This window comes from Salvelinus sp. IW2-2015, linkage group LG13 (assembly GCF_002910315.2).
Source record: "Salvelinus sp. IW2-2015 linkage group LG13, ASM291031v2, whole genome shotgun sequence".
Taxonomy (NCBI): domain Eukaryota; kingdom Metazoa; phylum Chordata; class Actinopteri; order Salmoniformes; family Salmonidae; genus Salvelinus; species Salvelinus sp. IW2-2015.
In genome coordinates this window covers 16,692,009-16,716,413 of record NC_036853.1, presented here as the reverse complement: position 1 = coordinate 16,716,413, position 24,405 = coordinate 16,692,009, and the positions used below count along the sequence as shown (strand labels likewise).

General features: G+C 43.9%; 2 protein-coding genes across 5 annotated transcripts in view; both read left to right on the top strand.

The window, feature by feature from the left end:
* LOC111972207 (tyrosine-protein kinase ABL2) overlaps positions 1 to 16,891 on the top strand; it is a 40,533-nt gene extending 23,642 nt beyond the window's left edge. The window contains exons 1-10 of one of the 4 annotated variants that reach the window (XM_023999126.2): positions 5,204 to 5,674; positions 7,176 to 7,340; positions 8,571 to 8,866; positions 9,094 to 9,366; positions 9,666 to 9,750; positions 9,875 to 10,237; positions 10,350 to 10,502; positions 10,625 to 10,714; positions 11,154 to 11,336; positions 12,881 to 16,891. In XM_023999126.2, coding sequence (XP_023854894.1) covers positions 5,605 to 5,674; positions 7,176 to 7,340; positions 8,571 to 8,866; positions 9,094 to 9,366; positions 9,666 to 9,750; positions 9,875 to 10,237; positions 10,350 to 10,502; positions 10,625 to 10,714; positions 11,154 to 11,336; positions 12,881 to 14,649 — 3,447 coding nt within the window. In that variant the 5' untranslated portion in view covers positions 5,204 to 5,604 and the 3' untranslated portion in view covers positions 14,650 to 16,891. Of the gene's footprint in view, positions 1 to 5,203; positions 5,675 to 6,590; positions 6,804 to 7,175; positions 7,341 to 8,570; positions 8,867 to 9,093; positions 9,367 to 9,665; positions 9,751 to 9,874; positions 10,238 to 10,349; positions 10,503 to 10,624; positions 10,715 to 11,153; positions 12,297 to 12,880 lie in introns of those variants that run through there. The other 3 variants (XM_023999125.2, XM_023999124.2, XM_023999127.2) reach the window with 3 other exon arrangements.
* A 1,713-nt stretch (positions 16,892 to 18,604) lies between these two features.
* Positions 18,605 to 24,405, top strand: part of LOC111972206 (oxysterol-binding protein-related protein 9) — a 34,508-nt gene continuing 28,707 nt past the window's right edge. The window contains 1 exon segment of the mRNA XM_070446161.1: positions 18,605 to 18,752. Within this exon segment, the coding sequence (XP_070302262.1) occupies positions 18,642 to 18,752 (111 nt within the window). The 5' untranslated portion in view covers positions 18,605 to 18,641.

The following is a 24,405-nucleotide window of genomic DNA, read 5'->3' as shown; positions in this document are numbered from 1 at the left end:
TGTTACGTCACAGCCTTATTCTAAAATGTTGTAAAACAAGATTCGCATCAATCTACACACAATACCCCATAATGACAAAGCAAAAAAATGTATTTTTGGCCAATTTACTTTTGAAAAAATATCAAATTTACATAAGTATTCAGACCCTTTACTCAGTACTTTTAGGATGTAATCGTTGCCAACGGTGCTTCAAGTCTTCTTGGGTATGATGCTACAAGYTTGGCAAACCTGTATTTGAGGAGTTTCTCCTATTCTCTGCAGATCCTCTTCAGYTCAGGTTGAATGGGGAGCATTGCTGCACAGCTATTTYCAGGTCTCTCCAGAGATGTTAGATCAGGTTCAAGTCCGGGCTCTGGCTGGGCCACTCATGGACATTCAGAGACTTGTCCCGAAGCCACTCCTGCGTTGGCTTTGCTGTATGCTTTAGAGGTCGATTTAATTAGGGTGGATTTCAAGTTTTCATAACCATCGATAATCGGCATTTTTGGACACCAATCATGACCGATTACATTGCACTCCACGAGGAGACTGCGTGGCAGGCTTGACTACCTGTTATGCGAGTGCAGCAAGGAGCCAAGGTAAGGTGCTAGCTAGCATTAAACTTATCTTATAAAAAACAATCATACTTAACATAATCAGTAGTTAACTACACATGGTTGATGATATTACTAGTTTATCTAGCTTGTCCTGCGTTGCATAYAATCGATGCGGTGCCTGTTAATTTATCGTTGAATCATAGCCTACTTCGCCAAACGGGTGATTTAACAAGCGCATTCCGAAAAAGCACTGTCGTTGCACCAGTGTGTACCTAACCATAAACATCAATGCCTTTCTTAAAATCAATACACAAGTATATATTTTTAAACCTGCATATTTAGGTAATATTGCCTGCTAACATTAATTTATTTTAACTAGGGAAATTGTGTCACTTCTCTTGCGTTCTGTGCAACAGAGTCAGGCTATATGCAGCAGTTTGGGCCGTCTGGCTCGTTGCGAACTGTGTGAAGAGCAACTTCGCCAAACGGGGGATGACTTAACAAAAGCACATTTGCGAAAAAAGCACAATCGTTGCACAAATGTACCTAACCATAAACATCAATGCCTTTCAATACAATCAATACACAGAAGTATATTTTTTTTAAACCTGCATATTTAGTTCAAATAAATCCAGGTTAGCAGGCAATATTAAACTAGGGTAATTGTGTCATTGCATGCAGAGTCAGGGTATATGCAACAGTTTGGGCCGCCTGGCTCCTTGCAAACTAATTTGCAAGAATTTTACCTAATTATGACATAACATTGACATAACATTGAAGGTTGTGCAATGTAACAGAATTAGACTTATGGATGCCACACGTTAGATAAAATACGGAACAGTTCCGTATTTCACTGAAAGAATAAACGCTTTGTTTTCGAAATTATAGTTTCCGGATTTGACCATATTAATGACCTACRGCTTGTATTTCTGTGTGTTATTATGTTATAATTAAGTCTATGATTTGATAGAGCAGTCAGACTGAGCGGTGGTAGGCAGCAGCAGGCTCGTAAGCATTCATTCAAACAGCACTTTCGTGCGTTTGCCAGAAGCTCTTCGCTGTGCTTCAAGCATTGAGCTGTTTATGACTTCAAGCCTATCAACTCCTGAGATTAGGCTTGTGTAACCGGTGTGAAATGGCTAGCTAGTTAGTGGGGTGCGCGCTGATAGTGTTTCAATCGGTGACGTCACTCGCTCTGAGACCTTGAAGTAGTTGTTCCCCTTGCTCTGCAAGGGACGCGGCTTTTGTGGAGCGATGGGTAACGATGCTTCGAGAGTGGCTGTTGTCGATGTGTTCCTGGTTCAAGCCCAGGTAGGAGCAAGGAGAGGGACGGAAGCTATACTGTTACACTGGCAAAACTAAAGTGCCTATAAGAACATCCAATATTCAAAGGTATATAAGAACATCCAATATTCAAAGGTATATGAAATACAAATGGTATAGAGAGAAATAGTCCTATAATTCCTATAATAACTACAACCTAAAACTTACCTGGGAATATTGAAGACTCATGTTAAAAGGAACCACCAGCTTTTATATGTTCTCATGTTCTGAGCAAGGAACTTAAACGTTAGCTTTCTTACATGGCACATATTGCACTTTTACATTCTTCTCCAACACTTTGTTTTTGCATTATTTAAACCAAATTGAACATGTTTATTTATTTGAGGCTATATTGATTTGATTGTATTATATTAAGTTGAAATAAAAGTGTTCGTTCAGTATTGTTGTAATTGTCATTATTACAAATACATTAAAAAAAATCGGCCGATTTAATCAGTATTGCCTTTTTTTGGTCCTCCAATAATCGGTATCGGCGTTGAAAAATCATAATCGGTCGACCTCTAGTATACTTAGGGTCGTTGACCCGGTGGAAGKTTAACCTTCGTCCCAGTCTGAGGTCCTGAGTGCTCTAGAGCAGATTTTCATCAAGGATCTCTCTGTACTTTGCTCTGTTCATCTTTATCTTTATGCTGACTATTCTACCAGTCCCTGCTGCTGAAAAACATCACTGCATGATGCTGCCGCCACCATGCTTCACCGTGACCGGTTTCCTCCAGACGTGACACTTGGCATTCAGGCCAGAGAGTTCAATCTTGGTTTCATCAGACCAGTCGGTCTTGTTTCTTAGAGTCTGTAGGTGATCAACTAAGACCATATMTCAACATTTTGACTATGGGGTATTGTGTGTAGATTGATGAGGGAAAACATTTAATTTAATCCATTTTAGAACAAGGCTGTAATGTAACAAAATGTGGAAAAAGTRGGATCTGAATGGGGATCGRAATACTTTCCGAATGCACTGTATTGGTTATGTTTCTTCATTTGTAGCATTGTGTGGTGATTTCCATCTATCCCTGTTGCAGAAAAGAGCACAGCAGGGCCGCCGGCAAACGTGTGGCGAGCTGGCATTTGACCCAAAAGCTCATGATGTTTTTGACAGGATTTAGTTTTCATCCTCCCTAGGACCAGGAGTAAAAAAACTAACAAAAAACATATGACCTGATTAGGAACGATCTGGTCCCATTGTAGCCCATATAAAAAGTTTTAAGTTATTGCTATGTCATACCAGGAGTTTTACTTGGTTAGATTTTGTTTGAATGACTATTTCAACATTTTTGACTTGCATAGTTTGACTGACACATCTAGAAATGTACTTTCATATAAAAAAAATTTAGATAGTAGGCCTATTGACTTTTTTTATGAAAAACAATACTGTGACTGGAATGGGCTTCCATAGTTTGGCTCAGGGCAGGCGGCAGCTTCTGTCACAATTTCAGAATGTAACTGCAATTTCAGGTTGTTAACAGCCTAACTCGATAAAAACAAGTCTCAAATATAAGGAAAATATCTATACATTTTAGCTGTTTCAAAAACATTGCTCTACTATTACCATTTTTACTATAGTAGTGTTGAGCTCAACGAGATGGGTGAGTGTCTGAGGTAGCGCTCGAGTCGTGATAGTTTAGGAAGTTTACACAACAGTATGGTTTCTCGAGAATTGATACCTCTTGAGAACCTCCCGAAAATATCCCTTTGCTATCGTCAGTGTGAAAACAGACTAATGCTCATTTGCCTGGAGAGGTAACAAATTAGGATGACGGTCCACTTTTCCTAATCGAACAAACCGCTAGAGATGGACTCCCCACACTTGTGATGTGTGAATGGTGACATTGTGTGTCTCCTCATTAACAACAACAGATGGCTGCTGCCAACTCTGCCACAGCCTCTTCACTAGACTCCTTCATGGGGATCTCTGTCTGTACCACTGCCCTCTACAGATTTGAGTTGAAGTGGCAATGTCCACTGCAGTCCATGGCTGTTCAGCTAAAGGTCCGTCAGCATGTTCTGACCCACTGTTCCTCTGGCTTAAGGCCTGTCAGCCTGTTCTGACCCACTATCCTCTTGCTAAAGACCTGTCGGTGTGTTCATGCCTCATTAATTTGTTTTGTGTTGTGTACCTCTCATCAGTGACTGTCTCAACTTATTGTTTACATTTCGTCTGGCTCTATCTGAACGCAGTCATCATTCAGGAGTTATTTATGGCCGTGATGTTGCTTTGTTTTGCAATGGGGCAATAAATATTCCCAGGCCAGCGGACGGTCATGCTGCATAATATTGCATGTGTTTTAGGTGCTGTCAGTCGTGTCTCGTTGTAATAGGCTAATTGTATTACACTGACTGAGGCCTGGTCATGTTTTGTATTAGGTTAGGTAGTGTGACAGGGCACAGTGAAAGGATTCACATGTGGTCCTGTACAAGGATTGGGAGGGTGCAGAGGTAGCTGGTTCAGCTGCCACATGCCTGGACAGACCATACTAACAGCTGCTGGGGCGGGATAGGGTGACCAGGGGGAGTCAGTCTTTCTCAATATGCCCATTGAGCTGAAGCAGAGCTGGATGGGCACCACTGTCTCAGCTGTCTGGGGCTGTCATGGCCAATTCCCAGAGTCCCTGCCCCCAGTCCTCAGCCGTTCTACGCACCAAAGKCACGCACCCATACTGGCACTCTGACAGGCACACGATGTACCTCATGCATGACATGCCAACTGGTGTGGATCAATCTGAAGATGTCCACAGCCTCACTGAGGAATAGTCAATAGTTGTAAAATGAGACCTGAGGCTTATGACTTGCCAAACAGTGGTTGTTGATGGTGATTCTTATTTCAGATCAGCTATTTATTTTCTATCATTCTTGTGTTGAATTAGTTTATTCAATGATTTGTGAATAAGAGTTTAGATCAATTAATCTTATCCTTAGTTGATATAGAAAATTGATTGAAATTGAATTAATACATAGACATTTGGCCATTATCTGACTGCAACTTTTTAAAACTTCATGAGTTGAATTTCAAATGTTCTCCAGCTCTCAGTAGAAAAGAGGATTGAGGCTGACTGTGTAAATGTATTGCGGCCTGTACTGTGCAGTCTGTAGTGTATGATAGAAGTGTGATGTGCTGCAGCAGTGTTGTTCTGACATGAGGCCATCGAGGCCTTGTAGCAGTTGCAGTGCCCTCTTGCCCTCCCTCCACCCCCCCCCCCTCCTCCTCAGTCTGTTCAACCTCTCCCTGGAGGCTATGAGTCTCGGCACGTGGCACAGGGGCCCTCTCCCATAGGACTACTAGAACGGCCATCTGCTGTGGACCTCATGACTGCCCCTACCCCACGCTTTGTTCTGTTCCTAAAGAGACCACCACAACTTACTTTCCCAGTGAGCTCAGCTTTCCTCTGTCTGACACACACAGCAAGCCCCTCTCTGTGGGATTTCGCCACGGAGAACCATGATCATGGATTTACTTCCTTGTACCAGCCTTGGAAAGTTTGACTTCTGAAAGCCACATCAAAAGCTGAGAGTGGAAGCCTCTGGGTTGAAAAGCAAACCCAGCCCAGCGGGAACCTATTAGTAGTGCTTCAGACACCCTAATTTCACTCAGGGTGAATAAATCAAATGTGTGGGGGGTCTCAGTGACTCCCTCACTCAGTGACTCCCTCACTCACTGCCTCTGTGGAGAGGTTTAGAGAGAGGGAACTGGTCAGACGTCTGTGTTGTACTGGGAACGAAGTGGAAGATGTACTGGGAGCTGTGGCTGAGCCAGTTGACGTCGACCGACCTGCAGCATATGCTGGTGGGGAACAAAGGTGGGAGAACATGACGCCTAGATGGGGCAGGGTCACACTTGACATCGTGGCCACTTTAGTCCTCAGGAGATGTCTTGACTGATTTAATATACTGCTTCCATGTGGTGTACTGTGTATGGACAGAGTTTGCCTGCTGAATATTTTGAATGGAGCACTGCATACTTGAGTAGTTTTATTGTGTTTTAGAATGGCGCTCTGTGTACTTTAGTTCAGTGTGCTTCCTGTTTTACTCCCCATTTCACACATTCCACTCATTAGGTTGGATTTGGAGATCTGGGCCATTTTTCAACTATTTGGTTCAGATGCATGACTTCATAGTTGTTGAGGCCAAGCTGGAATTCAACTCAGTCTTGCACAGTGTGTACCCTGACTTATCAGACCCTATTGTTTTTTATGTCTGTGTAGAACGTCATGGTTAAAAGGAAGTGTAATAGGAAGTAATGATGCCTTTCAGTAAATTATTTACTGGTAACCATTAGCTACTGACCACCACAGACTCTCACTGATGGTTCCAGTCACTTATTGTACATGTATAACTTGGGTGTAGCCAGCCAGTCATTCTTTTGTTTTATAGGCTCCATGAACGAGTTGTTAAATTTTCTCCATACATGAAAAAGTAATCTTCCGGCAAGTAGATTGCTCTCTCCATGCCCACTTTCAACTTTCTTTTTAAATGCCTCTTTCATCCTCTCCCCTCTCCTCCACTGCCTTTATTTCACTCTTATCCCTCTCTCCCTGGCAGTCGGTAAGCCCCATTCAGCAGCTGCCCAGACATGTTGTGGAGGTTGTTGGCAGCTGTTGAGGAGCCCTGTGAGCGAGTGAGGCTCAGGCATGTTGTGTGGGTGGAGGCCCGCAGTATCTTTCCGACCACGCCGACAGACAGCCCCTCCCCGCAGCTCCTACACTCTTTATATACAGGCAGGGGGAAAAAGCCAAGTAGAACGTTCATGTTGGACCTAGTCCTCACATCTCAGATTAGTGTGTGTGGAAAGTGAAGTGAGCAGAGTGKACAGGCAGAGYATGTATTTGAGGACCCTTCAACCCAGCAGCAGTTTTGAGGAAGAGTGGGTTAGGCTGACAGGCCGGCCCTATACTGGGGCAAAGGATGTGGACGGGCCTAGACTCTCAGGTAGCTACTCCTTCAACCGGGCTCTTTCTGTCTGTCTATTTGGGTAGACTCAGCCTGCCTATTTACTGGACAATTACTGATATTATGTTGGCACTGGTAAATGGCTATTTCAAATATGATTTGAGCCGATTGTTAAAGGAACAGAAGAACAGACTGTGGCAAAACATAAGTGGGCGATAGGAAAGGGATGCTGGTTTTGGGGTCTCTAAAAGGCAGACTGCATTTGTTATGTAAATTTGTGTACATATKTATGTGTTTTGTTAGGCATATCTGTGGCTATGTTTAATCATGATTTCCAGAGTTTTTAGGCAGCTTGACCTCTCTGATCCACTCACCAACCTCTTTATCCATCTCTCCCTGTCCTCTCTCCAGAGGCCCTCCACCGGCCCTTCGGCCTGGACTCGGCAGCATTGACGGAGGCGGTACGCTGGAGCTCCAAGGAGAACCTGCTGGGTGCTGCCGAGAGCGATCCCAACCTCTTTGTTGCACTTTATGACTTTGTTGCCAGTGGCGACAACACGCTGAGCATCACGAAAGGTATGTACTCTGAAAGAGCTTTTTATCAATAGGCTTTCCAAACAGATCATCACAAACCACTCCTTTATCTAAAGATGACTCGCTCCCAGAGATATGGGGCAGTTCTTACTGAAGAGATTTCTTCAAAGTATGGTACCATTGTACCATTCAGTGAACTATATTTTTGTTTATTCCAAGTCCTTTGTTCTACTTTCTCGTTGTATTTAATCCGTGTCCCTGCTGATCATACTGGGTAACAAGCTTAAAATAATATGTGGGTGAGAGCGGGACTTTTTAAATTAACTAATATAAAAGCATTAAAGCTCTATCTTAATAAGCCGATGCCTGCCTCAAGTCACCCCAAGGCTGCTGCCTAAGATGAGGCTAATGCTTAGACTGTGAGTCACTGAGTGCCCAATGGAGAGGCGGGCAGGCCAGCACTCCCACACCCTTGTTTGACTCCATTGCACTTTTAATGTGGAATCCTTTCAACTTTAATAATAACAGGTGGATAAACCCAGCAGTGGGTGATCCGAGGGTCTCAGATCAATGCCATGCCTCAGACCAGTAATGTTCGCCACGAGCCGCCTGACTTTCACCATTTCCACCCAGAGCCAGCTCTCTGGCTGCCCACGGTGTGTCGCAAAAGAAACTGTAGTGTGACTGTTTTGGCCGGACCAATGTTGTTTTTCTGCCTCCGCGGCTATCCAGTGTCAATAGAGCCTGTAGCTATGGCCTCTGTGGCACCAGAGGGTATTGAGTCTGCAGCACGCTCGGCTTAGCCCATGATGTACAGAGGGCGAGCGAGTAGGAGAGAGGGAGTAAGTGGAAGAAAGCTTGGCGCAGTCCCATCTCCAGGCCGTGCCATAACATCTCACTGTCATTATCCTCTCATTGGGAGCAGCTTTGAATGGCTGCAGGGAGCTGCCGGACAGCCAGGGCGTGTTTCAGTTCCACAGCCACACAGCTCCTCTACAGTACTGCAGTCTCTCTGTCTCTCTGCAAGAGGCACTCCCTCCCATCTCCACTGCTGACCTCATAAGAGGCAGACAACGCAGCAGACCAAGTTGCTACATGCCCTGCCCTACCTCTTGGCACCGCAGTAAATTATGCATCAACGGGGGCTATTTAAAGCCTATGGAGGAGTCAAAAGCGCCAAGCTTCAATCGGTGCTAATGTCCTGAAGTGGCTCTAAATGTTTAAAGATGTCCTTTTACCTGACTCTCTCTCTCCCTGTCCCTCTCTGCCCAGGTGAGAAGCTTAGGGTGCTCGGTTACAACCAGAATGGGGAGTGGAGCGAGGTGCGCTCGAAGAACGGCCAGGGCTGGGTGCCAAGCAACTACATTACACCCGTCAACAGCCTGGAGAAGCACAGCTGGTACCACGGGCCTGTGTCGCGCAGCGCAGCAGAGTACCTGCTCAGCAGCCTCATCAAYGGTAGCTTCCTGGTCCGGGAGAGCGAGAGCAGCCCAGGACAGCTGTCCATCTCCCTGCGCTACGAGGGAAGAGTCTACCACTACCGCATCAACACTGCTTCAGATGGCAAGGTAGCTAGGGGTCTGGGACCTACAGAGGGGCTGTCTCACTTCTCTCTAACTTCTCTCTCTGTCCTCTCGTCTTCCATCTCTTCTTCACTTTTGTTGTGAAACTGCTCTGTTCCTGCTAATGTCTCTGCTCTGTCTTTTTGTTGTTGTTGCTGTCTCTGGTTCCTCTCCACAGTGCTGCAGTCTCGGTCTGTACACATGTATAACCCTAACCCTCTGTCTGTCCCAAGGTGTACGTCACGGCAGAGAGCCGCTTCAGCACCCTGGCCGAGCTGGTGCACCACCACTCCACCGTGGCCGACGGCCTGGTCACCACACTCCACTACCCGGCGCCCAAGTGCAACAAGCCCACCGTCTACGGCGTGTCGCCCATCCACGACAAGTGGGAGATGGAGCGCACCGACATCACCATGAAGCACAAACTGGGTGGGGGGCAGTACGGAGAGGTGTACGTGGGAGTCTGGAAGAAATACAACCTCACCGTCGCAGTTAAAACACTGAAGGTTTGTGTCTTCTATAGATTGGTGGTGTGATTTGGATGTCCCCTGTAAGATCCCTCMATCTAGTGTGTCTATTTTGTGGAATCATGGAATATGAAGGAGGCATGGTATTTAGTGGTAGTTGGTCACCACCTGATGGTGGAATGTTGTATTACACCAAACTGAAACTCAATGGCGKCAATGACTACTGTTGGAGAAATGTTTCATCACAGTTTAACTTGTTTTGTTCACCTTGGTTTCCTGGTACTAAGATATTGAATAAATCCAGTGAATATTGACCTTTCTGCTTGTTTGTCTTCCAGGAGGACACCATGGAGGTGGAGGAGTTCCTGAAAGAGGCAGCAGTCATGAAGGAGGTGAAACATCCCAACCTGGTGCAGCTGCTAGGTCAGTGCTGCTCACAGTTCAGCTCCACTTAGWRRWGCYMYRYRKRGCWYYWCTATCAGCTGTTGGGGTTCTAGGCTCTTGATGYGTAATTACGTCTAACCTCAGTTGGCTTGCCTCTGTCCAGGTGTGTGTACTTTGGAGCCTCCCTTCTACATCGTGACAGAGTACATGCCCCATGGCAACCTGCTGGACTACCTGAGGGAGTGTGACCGGGAGGAGGTGAACGCAGTGGTGCTGCTCTACATGGCCACRCAGATCTCCTCTGCCATGGAGTACCTGGAGAAGAAGAACTTCATCCACCGGGACCTGGCGGCCAGGAACTGTCTGGTGGGGGAGAACAGCGTGGTGAAGGTGGCTGACTTTGGGCTGAGCAGGCTGATGACTGGGGACACGTACACAGCACACGCCGGAGCCAAGTTCCCCATCAAGTGGACCGCCCCGGAAAGCCTGGCCTACAACACCTTCTCTATCAAGTCTGATGTGTGGGGTGAGTCAGAACCAGATTTTCAAGCACTCTCCTTTTCACCTTTACATGTACTAAATCAGTCAACATCAGTGTGAGCGTTCTTCTCATCCTATGACTGTTTCTCGTCCCTCAGCTTTCGGTGTGCTGCTGTGGGAGATAGCGACGTACGGTATGTCTCCGTACCCAGGGATCGACCTGTCTCAGGTATACGACCTGCTGGAGAAGGGCTACCGCATGGAGCAGCCAGAGGGCTGTCCACCTAAAGTCCACGAGCTGATGAGGGCTTGTGAGTATGAGCACTGCACTGAGTACACACAATGTCCCACCAACACACAGTCCCTCACACTATCATCCATTCACTTATAGCTATGTAACCTATATTGACCTTTTATTTTGGTTTGATGTCAGGCTGGCAATGGAGCCCGTTGGACCGACCTTCGTTTGCCGAGACCCACCAGGCCTTTGAGACAATGTTCCACGATTCCAGCATCTCCGAAGGTACTTGTACGACATAGTCACATTACTACCCTTAAGGCTTAAACAAGGCATTTAGCTCTGCTGCCTGACTCCATTCAATCCTGTCAGTTGTGGCACTAGAGAGCATACATTTGTGGATATTAGAGCGGAATGGCTCTTAATGGTGCGTTAACATATCTGTAGGGCCTTTTCATAGTGGTACAGCATGCCTGGTACCTCTGGGAGAGACGGAGGATGATATCTGAGTGAGGAAAGGGCATGCTGAGCTGAGGGGAGTACAGGGAGAATGCAGGGCTTTCAGAGAAGCACTATAAACTCTAAGCATTGGTTTCTGCAGTTATTCCAGTAAATGCAGTACTACTATTTCTAGCAAGGGAATCAATGTGTATAACGATCTAATGTAAAGGTTCACTTAATTAAGCATTCCTTTCCTCCCGTGGCTCCCTCTCTTTCTCTGCAGAGGTAGCAGAGGAGCTGTGTAAGACTGCCGCCTCTGGCCATGCCCCGTCACCACACCCCTTCAGCCACGACATGCCACTGCTGCCCTCGAAGTCGCGCACTCTCAAGATACACGCGGAGAACAAGGAGAACATCGAGGGGGGTTTGGATGGCAGGCAGGAGCCCAGCACACACGGCCCATCAGGTACCCGCCTTGCCCGCCTCCATGCCCGCAGGCTGAGGAGAATGGCTGCTGTGTACCTGGCAGACTGAACATCACTGGATCACCTTACCCATCCCCTAAACGCACCATCTTATCTCAGTGTCATTACACAATCACAACACACCTCCTTTAGCGTCATATATAGAGCTTTCCCTCATAATTTATAAAGAATTACTGTAATGTCACTTATCTAGCCTCATGGATAATATGCAGTGGGGACTGTTGCCATATCCAACCACAACACTTAAAGGTCCAATGCAAATCATTTCTGGGTAAAAATTAAGTACCTTACTGTGAAAAAATTGTCAAAAGGATACAAAAATAGCTTCTTAGCCAAGAGCAATTTCTCAAGCAACAATTTTGTTAGGATTGTCTGGGAGTGGTCTGAGTGGGGAGGGGRAAACTAGCTGTTATTGTCAGAGTATTATTCAAAACTGATAGTGTGGAAATGTATATAAAACACAGCTAAATCATGTTTTTGACTGCACTGGGCCTTTAAAGCATTGCCTTTGGCCMAATACCAGATGCAGGGTTTAGATTAAATGCATTCTCAATCCTCTCCCATATACAATTCACTATTGAGGATCTGCATGACATTATAAACCACATCTCCATCAAATCTTCTTCCCTGACATGATTAGACAAGGCTGGGTAAAAATACCTGTTTTGTACTCCTCTGTGTTCATGTTTGTCACTCATCTTTCATTTATATTAAAATAATGATTGAGGGTATTGAATTCTAATCCTCTTGTCTCTCCCTGTTGCGTCCTTCACACACAACTCACATATAACACCTACAACTAACAATCACCAAGAATGACTGCATATGTACCAATACCTGAATTAAAATTGGCTGACCCACAAGAGTATTTTGTATGGTTTTTGAAATGTTGTCTGTCTTGTTTTATGTGCAATCAAGTGACAATAAAGTGTTTTATTGCATGTTGTGTTCATGTGGAAAAACCTAATGCAATCTGTGTTCCCGTCAGTCCTTATACTCGCACTTCTTTTTCACACCATTTAATCCTCCCCATGATACTTCTCCACTACCAGTATGATTGATCAGTGAACACACAATAGCAAACACTGCATAATTTCAAGTTGTATTACTCATATGTATGGGATACACATGGTATACACAGTCCAAAGAAATGCTTAATTGCAGGTTTCCTTCTCGACAATGCATCCCTAAGATAAGTCTGGGATGAGGAAGCTTGAGTGGTGGTGACAAAAGGGAGGTGACTTCCTGTCATGCTGACTCCGCTGCGTGGCTCACTGTGGCGCGCATCTATTACACGTATAGAGCAGCTTCACATCCCTAGTACAAGGTGGCACCACAAAGTTATTGAAGCAGGAATGGCTCTGAAGAGAGAATATGCCTGTTGTCAAAGCAAATGGCAGCCAGCCTATGAGATTCACCGGTTGGCGCTAATGCAGATTGACGTTGAATAATGGTGTTATTAGTGTTGATAAAAGAGACCACAGCTCTGGTACCTGTTTAATTCCATATCCTCTGTTCTCTGCAGGTCTGRCAGCCACTCTGTTGGCAGGGGATGGCCGGGCGGGCAGCTCTCCTGCTCTGCCTCGGAAACAGAGGGACAAATCCCCCAGCAGCCTCTTGGAGGACTCCCAGGAGACCATGTTCACACGGGACCGCAAGGCTGGCTTCTTCAGCTCCTTCATGAAGAAGAAGTCTCCATCCCAGCTGCAGCAGAGCCTGCCCATGCCGCCCAAGAGGAGCAGCTCGTTCCGAGAGATGGAGACCCAGCCTCACAAGAAGTACGAGCCCACGGCTGGCTTCAGCGCCCCTCCTCCCCTTCCCCAGGCGGACGGCCTGGGCTTCTCACCGTCCCATGGAGAGGGGAATCACGTCCAGTCACGCTGCTGTGGGGCCACTTTTGGACAAAAGTCCTTTGCCAACCACACCTCTGGAGCCCCGCCCTTGCAGGTGGGCAGTAGTAGTAGCAGCAGCTGGGCAGGCCTGGCAGGTTTCTTCACCCCTCGCCTCATCAAAAAGACCTTAGGGCTACGGACTGGCAAGTCCACTGGGACYGARGAGGRGGGTGGGGGRACCAARCCMTTCCCCAGRTCCAAYTCCACCWCCTCCATGWCTGCAGGGCTGCCTGACCTGGAGAGGATGGCTCTGACTTTACCCAGAAACCGCAGTAAACCTCCTCTAGAGCGCACTGCCTCCACCACCTCGCAGCCTGAGAACGTGGCAGCACACACCTCTGAGACCCTTCTTCGTAAGATGGATGAGGGCACAGCTCAGATCAGGGACCGGCCTAAAGCCAAGCTGCTTCCCCGAGGGGTGGGGGGGTGCTCTGKGGGGGTGAGGGCACCTGGGGTTGGGAGTGAGGCCGATTTGGATTGTCACTCTGGGGCTCTACGGTGTAGGGAGGGTCAGGAGGCAGGAGGACAGGACCGACAGGGATGGACGTCCCCCTCCAAAACAGTGGGATCAGGCCTGTCGGCGGCTCCACACAACCACAAGGTTCCTGTGCTGATCTCGCCTACACTCAAGCATAGCCCAGCCGATGTGCACCTGATGGGGATGGACTCTCAGGGGAACCGCTTCAAACTGCTATCGGAACACCAGGCGGACCGGGACCGACCACGACTGGTCAAACCCAAATGTGCTCCCCCTCCCCCTCCAACTCTGCGCCTYATTGGGCACTCCTACAGCGGGGATGGGGAGGAGCAGGTCGTAGGGGCTGTGGAGATCAACGGTGATGGGGTGAAAAGGCCKGGACGAGCAAGGGAAGTGGGAACCGGGAGACCATCAGTGCCACCACCACAAGTGCCTCCACCAACTTCAGCCTCCTCTTTTTCCTCTGCCAACAACATTAACACAACCCCCACTAAGATGGCCAACGGTGCCACAARCACTGCTTCTTCCACAGCCCCCTCTGGTGGCTCTAAGCCTCTGCGTCGGACTCGACAGCAGGCTGAGAGGGTTCAACCGGAGAAGATCAGTAAGGAGGCTTTGCTGGAGTGTGCCGAGTGCCTGAGAGGTGCCCTCCACAGCAGCCCTGAGCCCTCCTCCAGCAGCCAGGTCTTAGATGCTGGCCACCAGCTGCTAGACTACTGCTCAGGCTACGTGGACTGCATCCCACAGATGCGGAACAAGTTTGCCTTCCGGGAGGCCGTGGGCAAATTAGAGCTGAGTCTGCAGGAGCTGCGGGCATCGTCCTCCTCTGGAATTGGAGGGGCATTCAGTGGCCCAGGACCAAGCCCTGCTCTGGACAACTTACACATCTGCATCAAAGAAATCAGTGATGTGGTTCAGAGATAGCCATCGGACCCTGTCAAAACATTTCTTTGTATTCCCTTTTTTATGTTTCTGGTTGTATTAACATTTTGGGGACAGAGAACAATCTCAGAAGTACCTCAGAAAATCACTAAATTGGATCTCTTATTGTTTACAGTTGACTCTTTCTCAAAAATGCCAGGGGAGAACACTGTTCTAACCTTTGTACATAAACATTGTTGATACCAAACTAGATATGGTTCAATTTACACCAAGTAACTGTTTTGCCCCAAGTTCAAACTTTTCCATCTGGTTTTAAGGCCTTTCTTTTAATCGAATGTGGAGTATATCAGCTATGTATTCAGTCCCAGAGTGTTGGTAAAGAACAAAGTCAGTTTGCGTATGTGTCATAGTCATCATAGCCATAATTATTCTCCACTTTGTTTCTTGGCTGAGTTTACTATCTTTGGTTTATGATCCTGGCAACTATGAGTTCCTGTGACAGGAAGTCACTGTTCAAAACTATTGTCACCTGGAAAATGGAAGAGTGTTCCACTTAATCAGGTCTACCTTCGGCCATTTGATTTGGTTTGAGTATTTCAGGAAAATGCTCACTTAAAATCKGAATGGAAAATGTAAGCATTTTAATATTTATGTCCAAATTCCCTTGCACATGTATCTAAATGTTCGGAGCTAATGAGAAGTGAGGAAAGCGCAAGGTAACACATGGGAAGGTGGTTTGGGGCAGTATTTCCTGTGGCCCTTTCCCTCAGTGCCTATAGATTGTTAAATGATTGAAAATCTGCAAACACAGCCACTCCCTGACAAAATACTAATCTCAACGCAAACTGCGGTATGTCTCCAGAAAATGAGTGATTTATTTGTACATTATTTGGTTTTAACTTTAGAATGTCTTTATGTATGAACTTGAATTTAAATTAATTATTGTTTTTTATTAAAAGCACAGACCTATTTTAAAAACGTTATATCCAGGAAAAGGTTCAAGGTCACTTTTGCTTGGATAAGTATTTGACTATGAAAAGAAACATTCGTAGGAAGTTTATTGCAGGACTGAGGCCCCCAACCCCATCTRAACATCTGCAAAACRAATGTCTTTTTTTCCTTCTTTGATTATGAAGGTGTACGTTCCAACATTTGTCAGAGTTTTGTGATCTTATTCCTTTGAAAAGATGAGGTGTTTAATCTGTCAAACTTCTCTGGTCATTTCAATACCGACATCGGTATTCTGTTTTCGATGAGCACTTTGGGGCCACATAAATGAGTGAAGATGACTAATATCCCTTTTAGATGCTTTTTGATCATCTCTACGCAAACATTTCCATTTCATATTGTTGGAAGTCATTTCATCCTGTTTGTTGTATTGTGCACAAATAGCAAGTCTCACCMGTGCCTGCAATCCTTTCTCTAGAATAATTTGGCTAATGAATCAAGCAATCAAAACAAAAAAAGCTTGTTTATAACGGAGTGTCCCTCGACTGAAAATTCCCCTAATGSCCACTTGAGATGTTGGAACCCTTGGTGTACACTGGATAAAGCCTATGAAGTAGTAGACATTGATTGCTATATTGCATTTCGTCTTAGTATAAACTCTAATAGTACCGTTTATGACACCCAATATTTTTCACAGTTCATTCCATGTCTGTTTTGGGGTACACCACCTATTTAATCCAGCAGATGAGCTTCAGTGTCTCTCTGTTCATTCAAATGTCGTCTTGACTAATAGGATGTCATGAAACTAGTTGTTTCTTTACACTGTGAGGTTCCAAATTAAATAATGAGGTATTTGTTTTTATTTTCTTGCTACTGGATACAGCAGTGTTTTTCCAATTATTCATGGTGCCTTTTGTGAAATATATTGTATGTATAGTGCACTACTAAGTCAAGAAATGGATATACAGCGATGTGTAATTGTAAATATCTTGTGCTTTGGTTATCAGATGACACATTTCGCCATGAGATTGTAGCCAAGTATAAATATAACTACAACATACATTTATATTACTGGGAGTAAATTTAAGACTCAAACTTGAAAATAAAATGTGCAATTTGTCTCCTATATTATAATAGATGGACTGATGGTCAAATACAGCTTGTTCTTGGTCTGATAGTGGTCCATACTTGTGATCCCACATAATTCTGTCTCTGACAGTTGCACAATAAGTGTTTTATTTCCAACAAACTACACAAACACGAGTCTCTCTGGTGCACTTCCCCAAAGCTGCTCTGTAGTATTAAGGATCTGAACTATTAAACTCTCTGCATCCTCCACTTGCTGTCTGTGAAATTCTTAATGACTGATTACCAATTTGGCCTTCCATTATTTTGCCTGTCACCCTTGCTTATTTATGCTTCGATCGTCTTTGTTCTGCTTTATTGCCAAACTGCACTAGTGAGACGAGTATCCCATAGACTTGTGATTGTCTCTAATTTAATGTTGGAGCAAGAGTGTAATGAACAAGGCTTGTCACGCTAGGAGAATTAGTTTGCAATGATTGCAATTTTGCAAAAARTGTATTTCATTTTGGTTGAAGTGCTCTTCAAATCATTTCTGCCCATTTTGTCTTTATGATTAAGCTGTATGTCCTTTATTTGTTGTTGCTGTATTTATTTTGTAAATAATGTTTTGGATCCTGCAACTTTTCTGTTTGATCTGGACAGTGCTGAAGAAATTGTATGTGCACATCATATACCAAAGGCCACTTCCTCTTCAGTTCTATGAGTGCAATGAGAATGGAATACACTTCATTTTGAAAATGTGAATTTAACAGGGATAAAAATGGCAGAGGTTAATATTAACTTTTTGTTTTTAATTTAAAGCTCACATAGTATATAACTGTGAAGTTCTCCCTAGCAGTGTTAAATTTGATGTAAATAATAAAATGTTGAACATTTCTAAGGTCCATTTATCTTTTTGATTTGGGAAAATTCTAAAGATAAATCAAGAGCGCAACCTCAAGTCACCAGCTCAATCCTTTCCTTGTGTTAATCAGATGAAATAAATCTAATTGACCTGTGATTCATTTACTGTAAATAGAATATAATTGATGGGAGGAAAATAATGATATTGATTGAAACACGATGATAGCCAGGGGCAGTTAGGGGTTGCATAATTTTGTGACGTGATACAAACGTTTCGTAATTTAAGACATCCTGACCCAGGCATTAGATTACATCACATCTGCTCCTGGAACTGTCATCTGAAATGTTTTAATGCAACCTTCATCCATCCTTAACATTTTTAAAATGTAATTTAACCTTTTATTTAACTAGGCAAGTCAGTGAAGAACAAATTCTTATTTATAATGACAGCCTACATACCTTTCTAATTTTGCTTCAATAAACAGTGTATTATGTTATCAGTGATCATTTTAGTGGAGGAAGGGTGTCTGAGTTAAATGGCCATGTTTAAATACTCAAAAGGCATACAACGGATGTGTTCTGAACCGGGGTACTACATGCTAAATACTTGCAAACTATGTGAGTATGAACTTTATAATAATATTAAATATTTCAAATATACTACTGTATTTGGTATAGTTTTTATCTGTTAGCCCCCCCCATTTTGCAAATGTGTTCTTCTGGATTATAAAATAAAATCTGGAAAGATTTTATGGATAACGAACAGATACTGATCAAATTCTCCAGCAACTGTATTATGACATCCTGTTCCTTCAAGCATGCTACCCCATATACTTAATGCTAGGGGCCCACAAGGCCATGCACATACTCATWATACAGTACTTACTAAATAGTATGGGAGCTATGCCATTTTGAACATGTCCAATGTATTTGAAATCATAAATGCACTGCAACCTGGCGTAATGGCCCAAAAGAAGAGATAGGCCTATAGTGTCATAACCATGTGCACCTATGGAACAACAAATGAGAAAGCAAAAGTATAACTTCAAATGTTTGACAATCTGTCAGCTGTTAAGGATGCTGTCAAATCTTGCCATCCCGTGACGTGTTTTTTCTCCATACTGACTCCTCCCCTAGAATCTTGGCCAAGTGTAAAGATGGCGTCCATCATGGAGGGACCGCTGAGCAAATGGACTAACGTCATGAAAGGTTGGCAGTATCGCTGGTTTGTTTTGGACTACAATGCGGGTTTACTGTCATACTACACGGTGCGTATTTYATTGTACTTCATAATGAATAAGCCGATAACCTCCCGGGTCCGGTAGTATTATTTGCTAAAGCTTGTCAAAACCGAGTAGGGACAGCGGCCTCCCTGCTGGTGCTTTCAAGACAACTGGGAACTCGGGGGAGAAAAAACGAGGKCAAATCATGACGTCCGTGATCTTCAGGTCGGAACTCTAGAAAGATGCCCGAGTTTTCGACYTGGAATTCCGAGTTAGATGACCGTTCAAAACCATTTTTCTCATTCGGAACTCGTTTTTTCCAGAGGTTCCAGTTGTCTAGAACGCACTCAAGTCGGAGATTTCCGAGTTCCCAGTTGTTTTGAACGCGTGATGAGTGCCGGGAGTTGGGAATCTCAGCTGTCAGAAAAGGGCGGGGACTTTGCGGACATATCCGTTATTGACCAATCSTATCCATGCTGGAGGAGAAACTAGSAAATGAAATTCCAGCATTTTCTATACTTCCTGGAATGATGCGGCTGGGTTCTTTCCTCGTTGCTTTGCAAAATATTTTATCTAGGTAGCTCTCTTTTTCATGTCCATGTTTTGCTGTCAGTTAGCGCTGCAGATTTTTTTCGAGATATTTAAAGCAACGTAGCAGGAACAATTATAACCATGTCAGCAAAGGAAGGAGACAAGGTTATCTAGCGTTAGTCAGTTCATTGAGTTAACGTTAACTAGCTAGTCAAGTGAACGATTTTTTCCCTGCTTAGTCTGCCTGCGTAACAAGAATGTATAGTAGACTTCACCGTTTTGGTTTGCTGTCACCAGAGGAAAAGTTAATGTTTACAGACATCAAATCACATTTTATTGGTCGCATACACATATTTTACAGATGTTATTGCAGATGCCGTGAAATGCATGTTTTTAGCTCCCAACAGTGCAGTAATACTGAAAAATACAAAACAATACACAAATCCCCCAAAATCAATAAATAGAGTAAACAATGTTATACAGTATCAGTGTCAAAGTTTGGACACACCTACTAATTCCAGGGTTTTCATTTATTTTGACTATTTTCTACATTGTAGAATAATAGTGAAGACATCAAAACTATGAAATAACACACATGGAATCATGTAGTAACCAAAAAAGTGTWAAACAAATCAAAATATATTTGAGATTCTTCAAAGTAGCCACCCTTTGCCTTTGACAGCTTTGCACACTCTTGGCATTCTCTCAACCAKCTTCATGAGGTAGTCACCAGGAATTAATTTCAATTAACTTCTCTGCGCTACAAATTCCTTTAGCGGGATAATTTTCCTAAACAACCGCTGAATTGCAGGGCGCAAAATATTACAAAAAATATTTATAATCATGCAATCACAAGTGAAATATACCAAAACACAGCTTAGCTTTTTGTTAATCCACCTATCGTGTCAGATTTTGAAAATATGCTTTGCAGCGAAAGCAATCCAAGCTTTTGTGAGTGTATCAATCAATGCTACAACAGCTAGCCCCAAATTAGCATGGTCACGAAAGTCAGAAAAGCAATACAATTAATAGCTTACCTTTGATAATCTTCGGATGTTTGCACTCACGAGACTCCCAGTTACACAACAAATGTTATTTTTGTTCGATAAATATTACTTTTATAACAAAAAAACGCCATTTGGGTTGCGCGTTATGTTCAGAAAACCAAAGCCTTGTTCCGTTCGACGAAATTCCAAAAAGTATCCGTAATGTTCGTAGAAACATGTCAAATATTTTTTATAATCAATCTTCAGGTTGTTTTTAACAAACATAATCGATAATATTTCAACCGGACCGTAACCTACTCAATAAAAGAGAGAAAGAAAATGAAGAGCTACCCCTCTCGCGCGCAGGAACTAATCAGAGGACACCTGACTAGTTTTGAAAAATCTCGCTCATTTTTCAAAATAAAAGCCTGAAACTATGTCTAAAGCCTGGTCACAGCCTGAGGAAGCCATTGGAAAAGGAATCTGGTTGATACCCCTTTAAATGGAAGAAAGACGGGCCAGGAAACACAGATAAAACAAAATAAATTTAAAAAACACTTCCGGGTTAGATTTCCTCAGGTTTTTGTCTGCAGAATCAGTTTTGTTATACTCACAGACAATATTTTGACAGTTTTGGAAACTTTGGAGTGCTTTCTATCCTAATCTGTAAATTATATGCATATTCTACGATCTGGACCTGAGAAATAGTCCGTTTACCTTGGGAACCTTATTTTTTATAAATTAAAAAAATCTGACCCCTAGCGTCAAGAGGTTAACAGGTGTGCCTTGTTAAAAGTTCATTTGTGGAATTTCTTTCCTCAATGCGTTTGAGCCAATCAGTTGTGTTGTGACAAGGTGGGGGGTATACAGAAGAAAGCCCTATTTGGTAAAAGACCAAGTCCATATTATGGCAAGAACAGGTCAAATAAGCAAAGAGAAATGACAGTCCATCATTACTTTAAGACATGAAGGTCAGTCAATCTGGAAACTTTCAAGAACTTTGAAAGTTTCTTCAAGTGCAGTTGCAAAAACCATCAAGCGCTATGATGAAACTGGCTCTCATGAGGACCGCCACAGGAATGAAGACCCAGAGGATACGTTCATTAGTGTTACCAGCCTCAGATATTGCAGCCCAAATAAATGCTTCAGAGTTCAAGTAACCAACACATCTCAACATCAACTGTTCAGAGGAGATTGCGTGAATCTGGCCTTCATGGTCGAATTGCTGCAAAGAAACCACTACTAAAGGACACCAATAAGAAGAGACTTGCTTGGACCAAGAAACACGAGCAATGGACATTAGACCGGTGGAATTCTGTCCTTTGGTCTGATGAGTCCAAATTTAAAGATTTTTAGTTCCAACCGTTGTGTCTTTGTGAGACGCAGAGTAGGTAAACAGATTATCTCCGCATGTGTGGTTCCCACCGTGAAGCATGGAGGAGGTGTGGGGGTGCTTTGCTGATGACTCTGTCTGTGATTTATTTAGAATTCAAGACACACTTAACCAGCATGTCTTCCACAGCATTCTGCAGCGATACGCCGTCCCATCTGGTTTGGGCTTAGTGGGACTATCATTTGTTTTTCAACAGGACAATGACCCAACTCACCTCCAGGCTGTGTGAGGGTCATTCGACCAAGAAGGAGAGTGATGGAGTGCTGCATCAGATGACCTGGCCTCCACAATCACCCGACCTCAACCCAATTGAGATGGTTTGGGATGAGTTGGACCGCAGAGTGAAGGAAAAGCAGCCAACAAGTGCTCAGGAAATGTGGGAACTCCTTCAAGACTGTTGGAAAAGCATTCCAGGTGAAGCTGGTTGAGAGAAWGCCAAGAGTGTGCAAAGCTGTCATCGAGGCAAAGGGTGGCTACTTTGAAGAATCTCAAAGATAAAATATATTTTGATTTGTTTAACACTTTCTTTTTTTGGTTACTACATGATTCCATATGTGTTATTTCATAGTTTTGATGTCTTCACTATTATTCTACAATGTAGAAAATAGTAAAAATAAGAAAAACCCTTGAATGAGTAGCTGTGTCCAAACTTTTGACTGGTACAGTATATAGACAATATATGAATAGAAAAGTGTGTACAGCAGTAGTTATATAGGAAGTGGGTAAAACGGTATGTAAACATTTATTAAAGTGACCAGTGTTCAATGGTTAGCAGTCTCTAAAGTGCAGAGTAGAGTATTGGGTGGTAGTCGGCTAGTAACATTGCCATCCCTCTTGTTGTTTTTGTTTTTTTAGCTACCTTGTATCATTGATTGCACCCTTCATAAAGCTACATAGTCCGCCGAAGTTGGCACTGTTATTTATTTTTCGTCGTTGACAACCTAAAGCCAATTTGTTCWACCATTTTCAACAKCCTGACCCTGCCACTTTGATGGGTAAACCTAAGGGATGGGACTGGAGAAATGTYGCCACTGTCAAATTAATAGAGAACCCATAACAGAGACGCGTTGGTTGGGAATTGTGGGCAGGTGATTGTTCGCGCTATGAGTTACCTGCTGATGGTGGGCTCCTGCCTATCTATGTCACAATGGAACGCCAGACTATTGCTCCTCAACGTCTTTAGACAATGATTCATGCTTTAGGCATTATAACTAAGTCAAGAATCTTTGGTCATACACACTAAATTGCCAGTTTGTWATGTATGCTACTCTGTTCACAAAAATGGTTAGCTCCTACAGACAGTGAGTCACATTGCCATGTCTTGCTATATAAAGCAGGCAGACAGACATCGAGGCATTCAGTTACTGCTCGATTAAACAGTAGAAGGAGCAAAACGAGTGACCTAAGCGACTTTGAGCGTGGTACCGTCGTTGGTGCCAGGCGCRCTGGTTGCAGTATCTCAGAAACTGCTGGCCTCCTGGGCTTTTCACGCATGACAKTGTCTAKGGTTCACCGAGAATGCTAGCTTCGCGCTATACAGACGATGCAGGTGTTGCTAGGCAACCCCCTGACTTGCCGGGGCAAGCCTGCGCCCTCCGTGGCAAAAGCCAGTGTGAGAAACGGGCTAACAAATGTTTGTGCTTTGAAACAAAATAAATACTGCACTCTGACCTACAAAAACGATTTGCTAGGTTCTTGATAGTGTTAGACAAAGCAAGGAAAGAGAACTTCAAAACATGATGTAGTTTTATTTGAATTTGCAGCCGTTGTTGGTAAGTAATGAATCTGCTAGCTTCTGATGTGACTGGGTCACAACATGCCGCCAGAACAGCTTCAAATGCGCCTTGGCATAGATTCTACAAATGCCTGAAACTATTGGAGGGATGCGACACCGTTCTTCCACGAGAAATTCCATAATTTGGTAATAGACTGTTTTCTCTGCTACCGCACGGCAAGCGGTACCGACACACCAAGACTGGAACCAACAGGACTCTGAACAGCTTCTACCTCCAAGCCATAAGACTGCTAAATAGTTATACCGGGAAGCTTTTKGTTAACTATTTAACTACCTGCATTGACCMTTTTTGCGCTAACTCTTTTGACTGATCACATACGCTGCTGGTACCCAATGTATATAGCTATCGTTATTCATTGTGTTTATTATTCGTGTTATTATTTTCTATTTCTCTTTTTTTCTTTCTGCATTGTTGGGAAGGGCCGTAAGTAAGCGTTTCACTGTTAGTCTACACCTGTTTTTTATGAAGCATGTGACATACAATTTGATTCGATTTTTGTGGTGGTGGAAAACGTTGTCTCAGGCGCCGCTCCAGAATCTCCCATAAGTGTTCAATTGGGTTGAGATCTGGTGACTGAGGGGCATACACACACACACCCTATAAACCCCATATGCTCCTTTGAGACCCSTCWTTCRAAGTCACCGAAATCTCTTCTAGACTGGTAGACCTCGATAACTACTGTGAGTATTATTATTTGACCATGCTGGTCATTTATGAACATTATAACAGAACATGGCCAAGATGTTCAAATCTCCACCCGGCACAGCCAGAAGAGGACTGGCCACCCCTCATAGCCTGGTTCCTCTCTAGGTTTCTTCCTAGGTTTTGGCCTTTCATGGGGGTTTTTCCTAGCCACCGTGTTTCTACACCTGCATTGCTTGCTGTTTGGGGTTTTAGGCTGGGTTTCTGTACAGCACTTTGAGATATCAGCTGATGTACGAAGGGCTATATAAATAAATGTAATTTGATTTTGATTTGATTTAGACTAAATA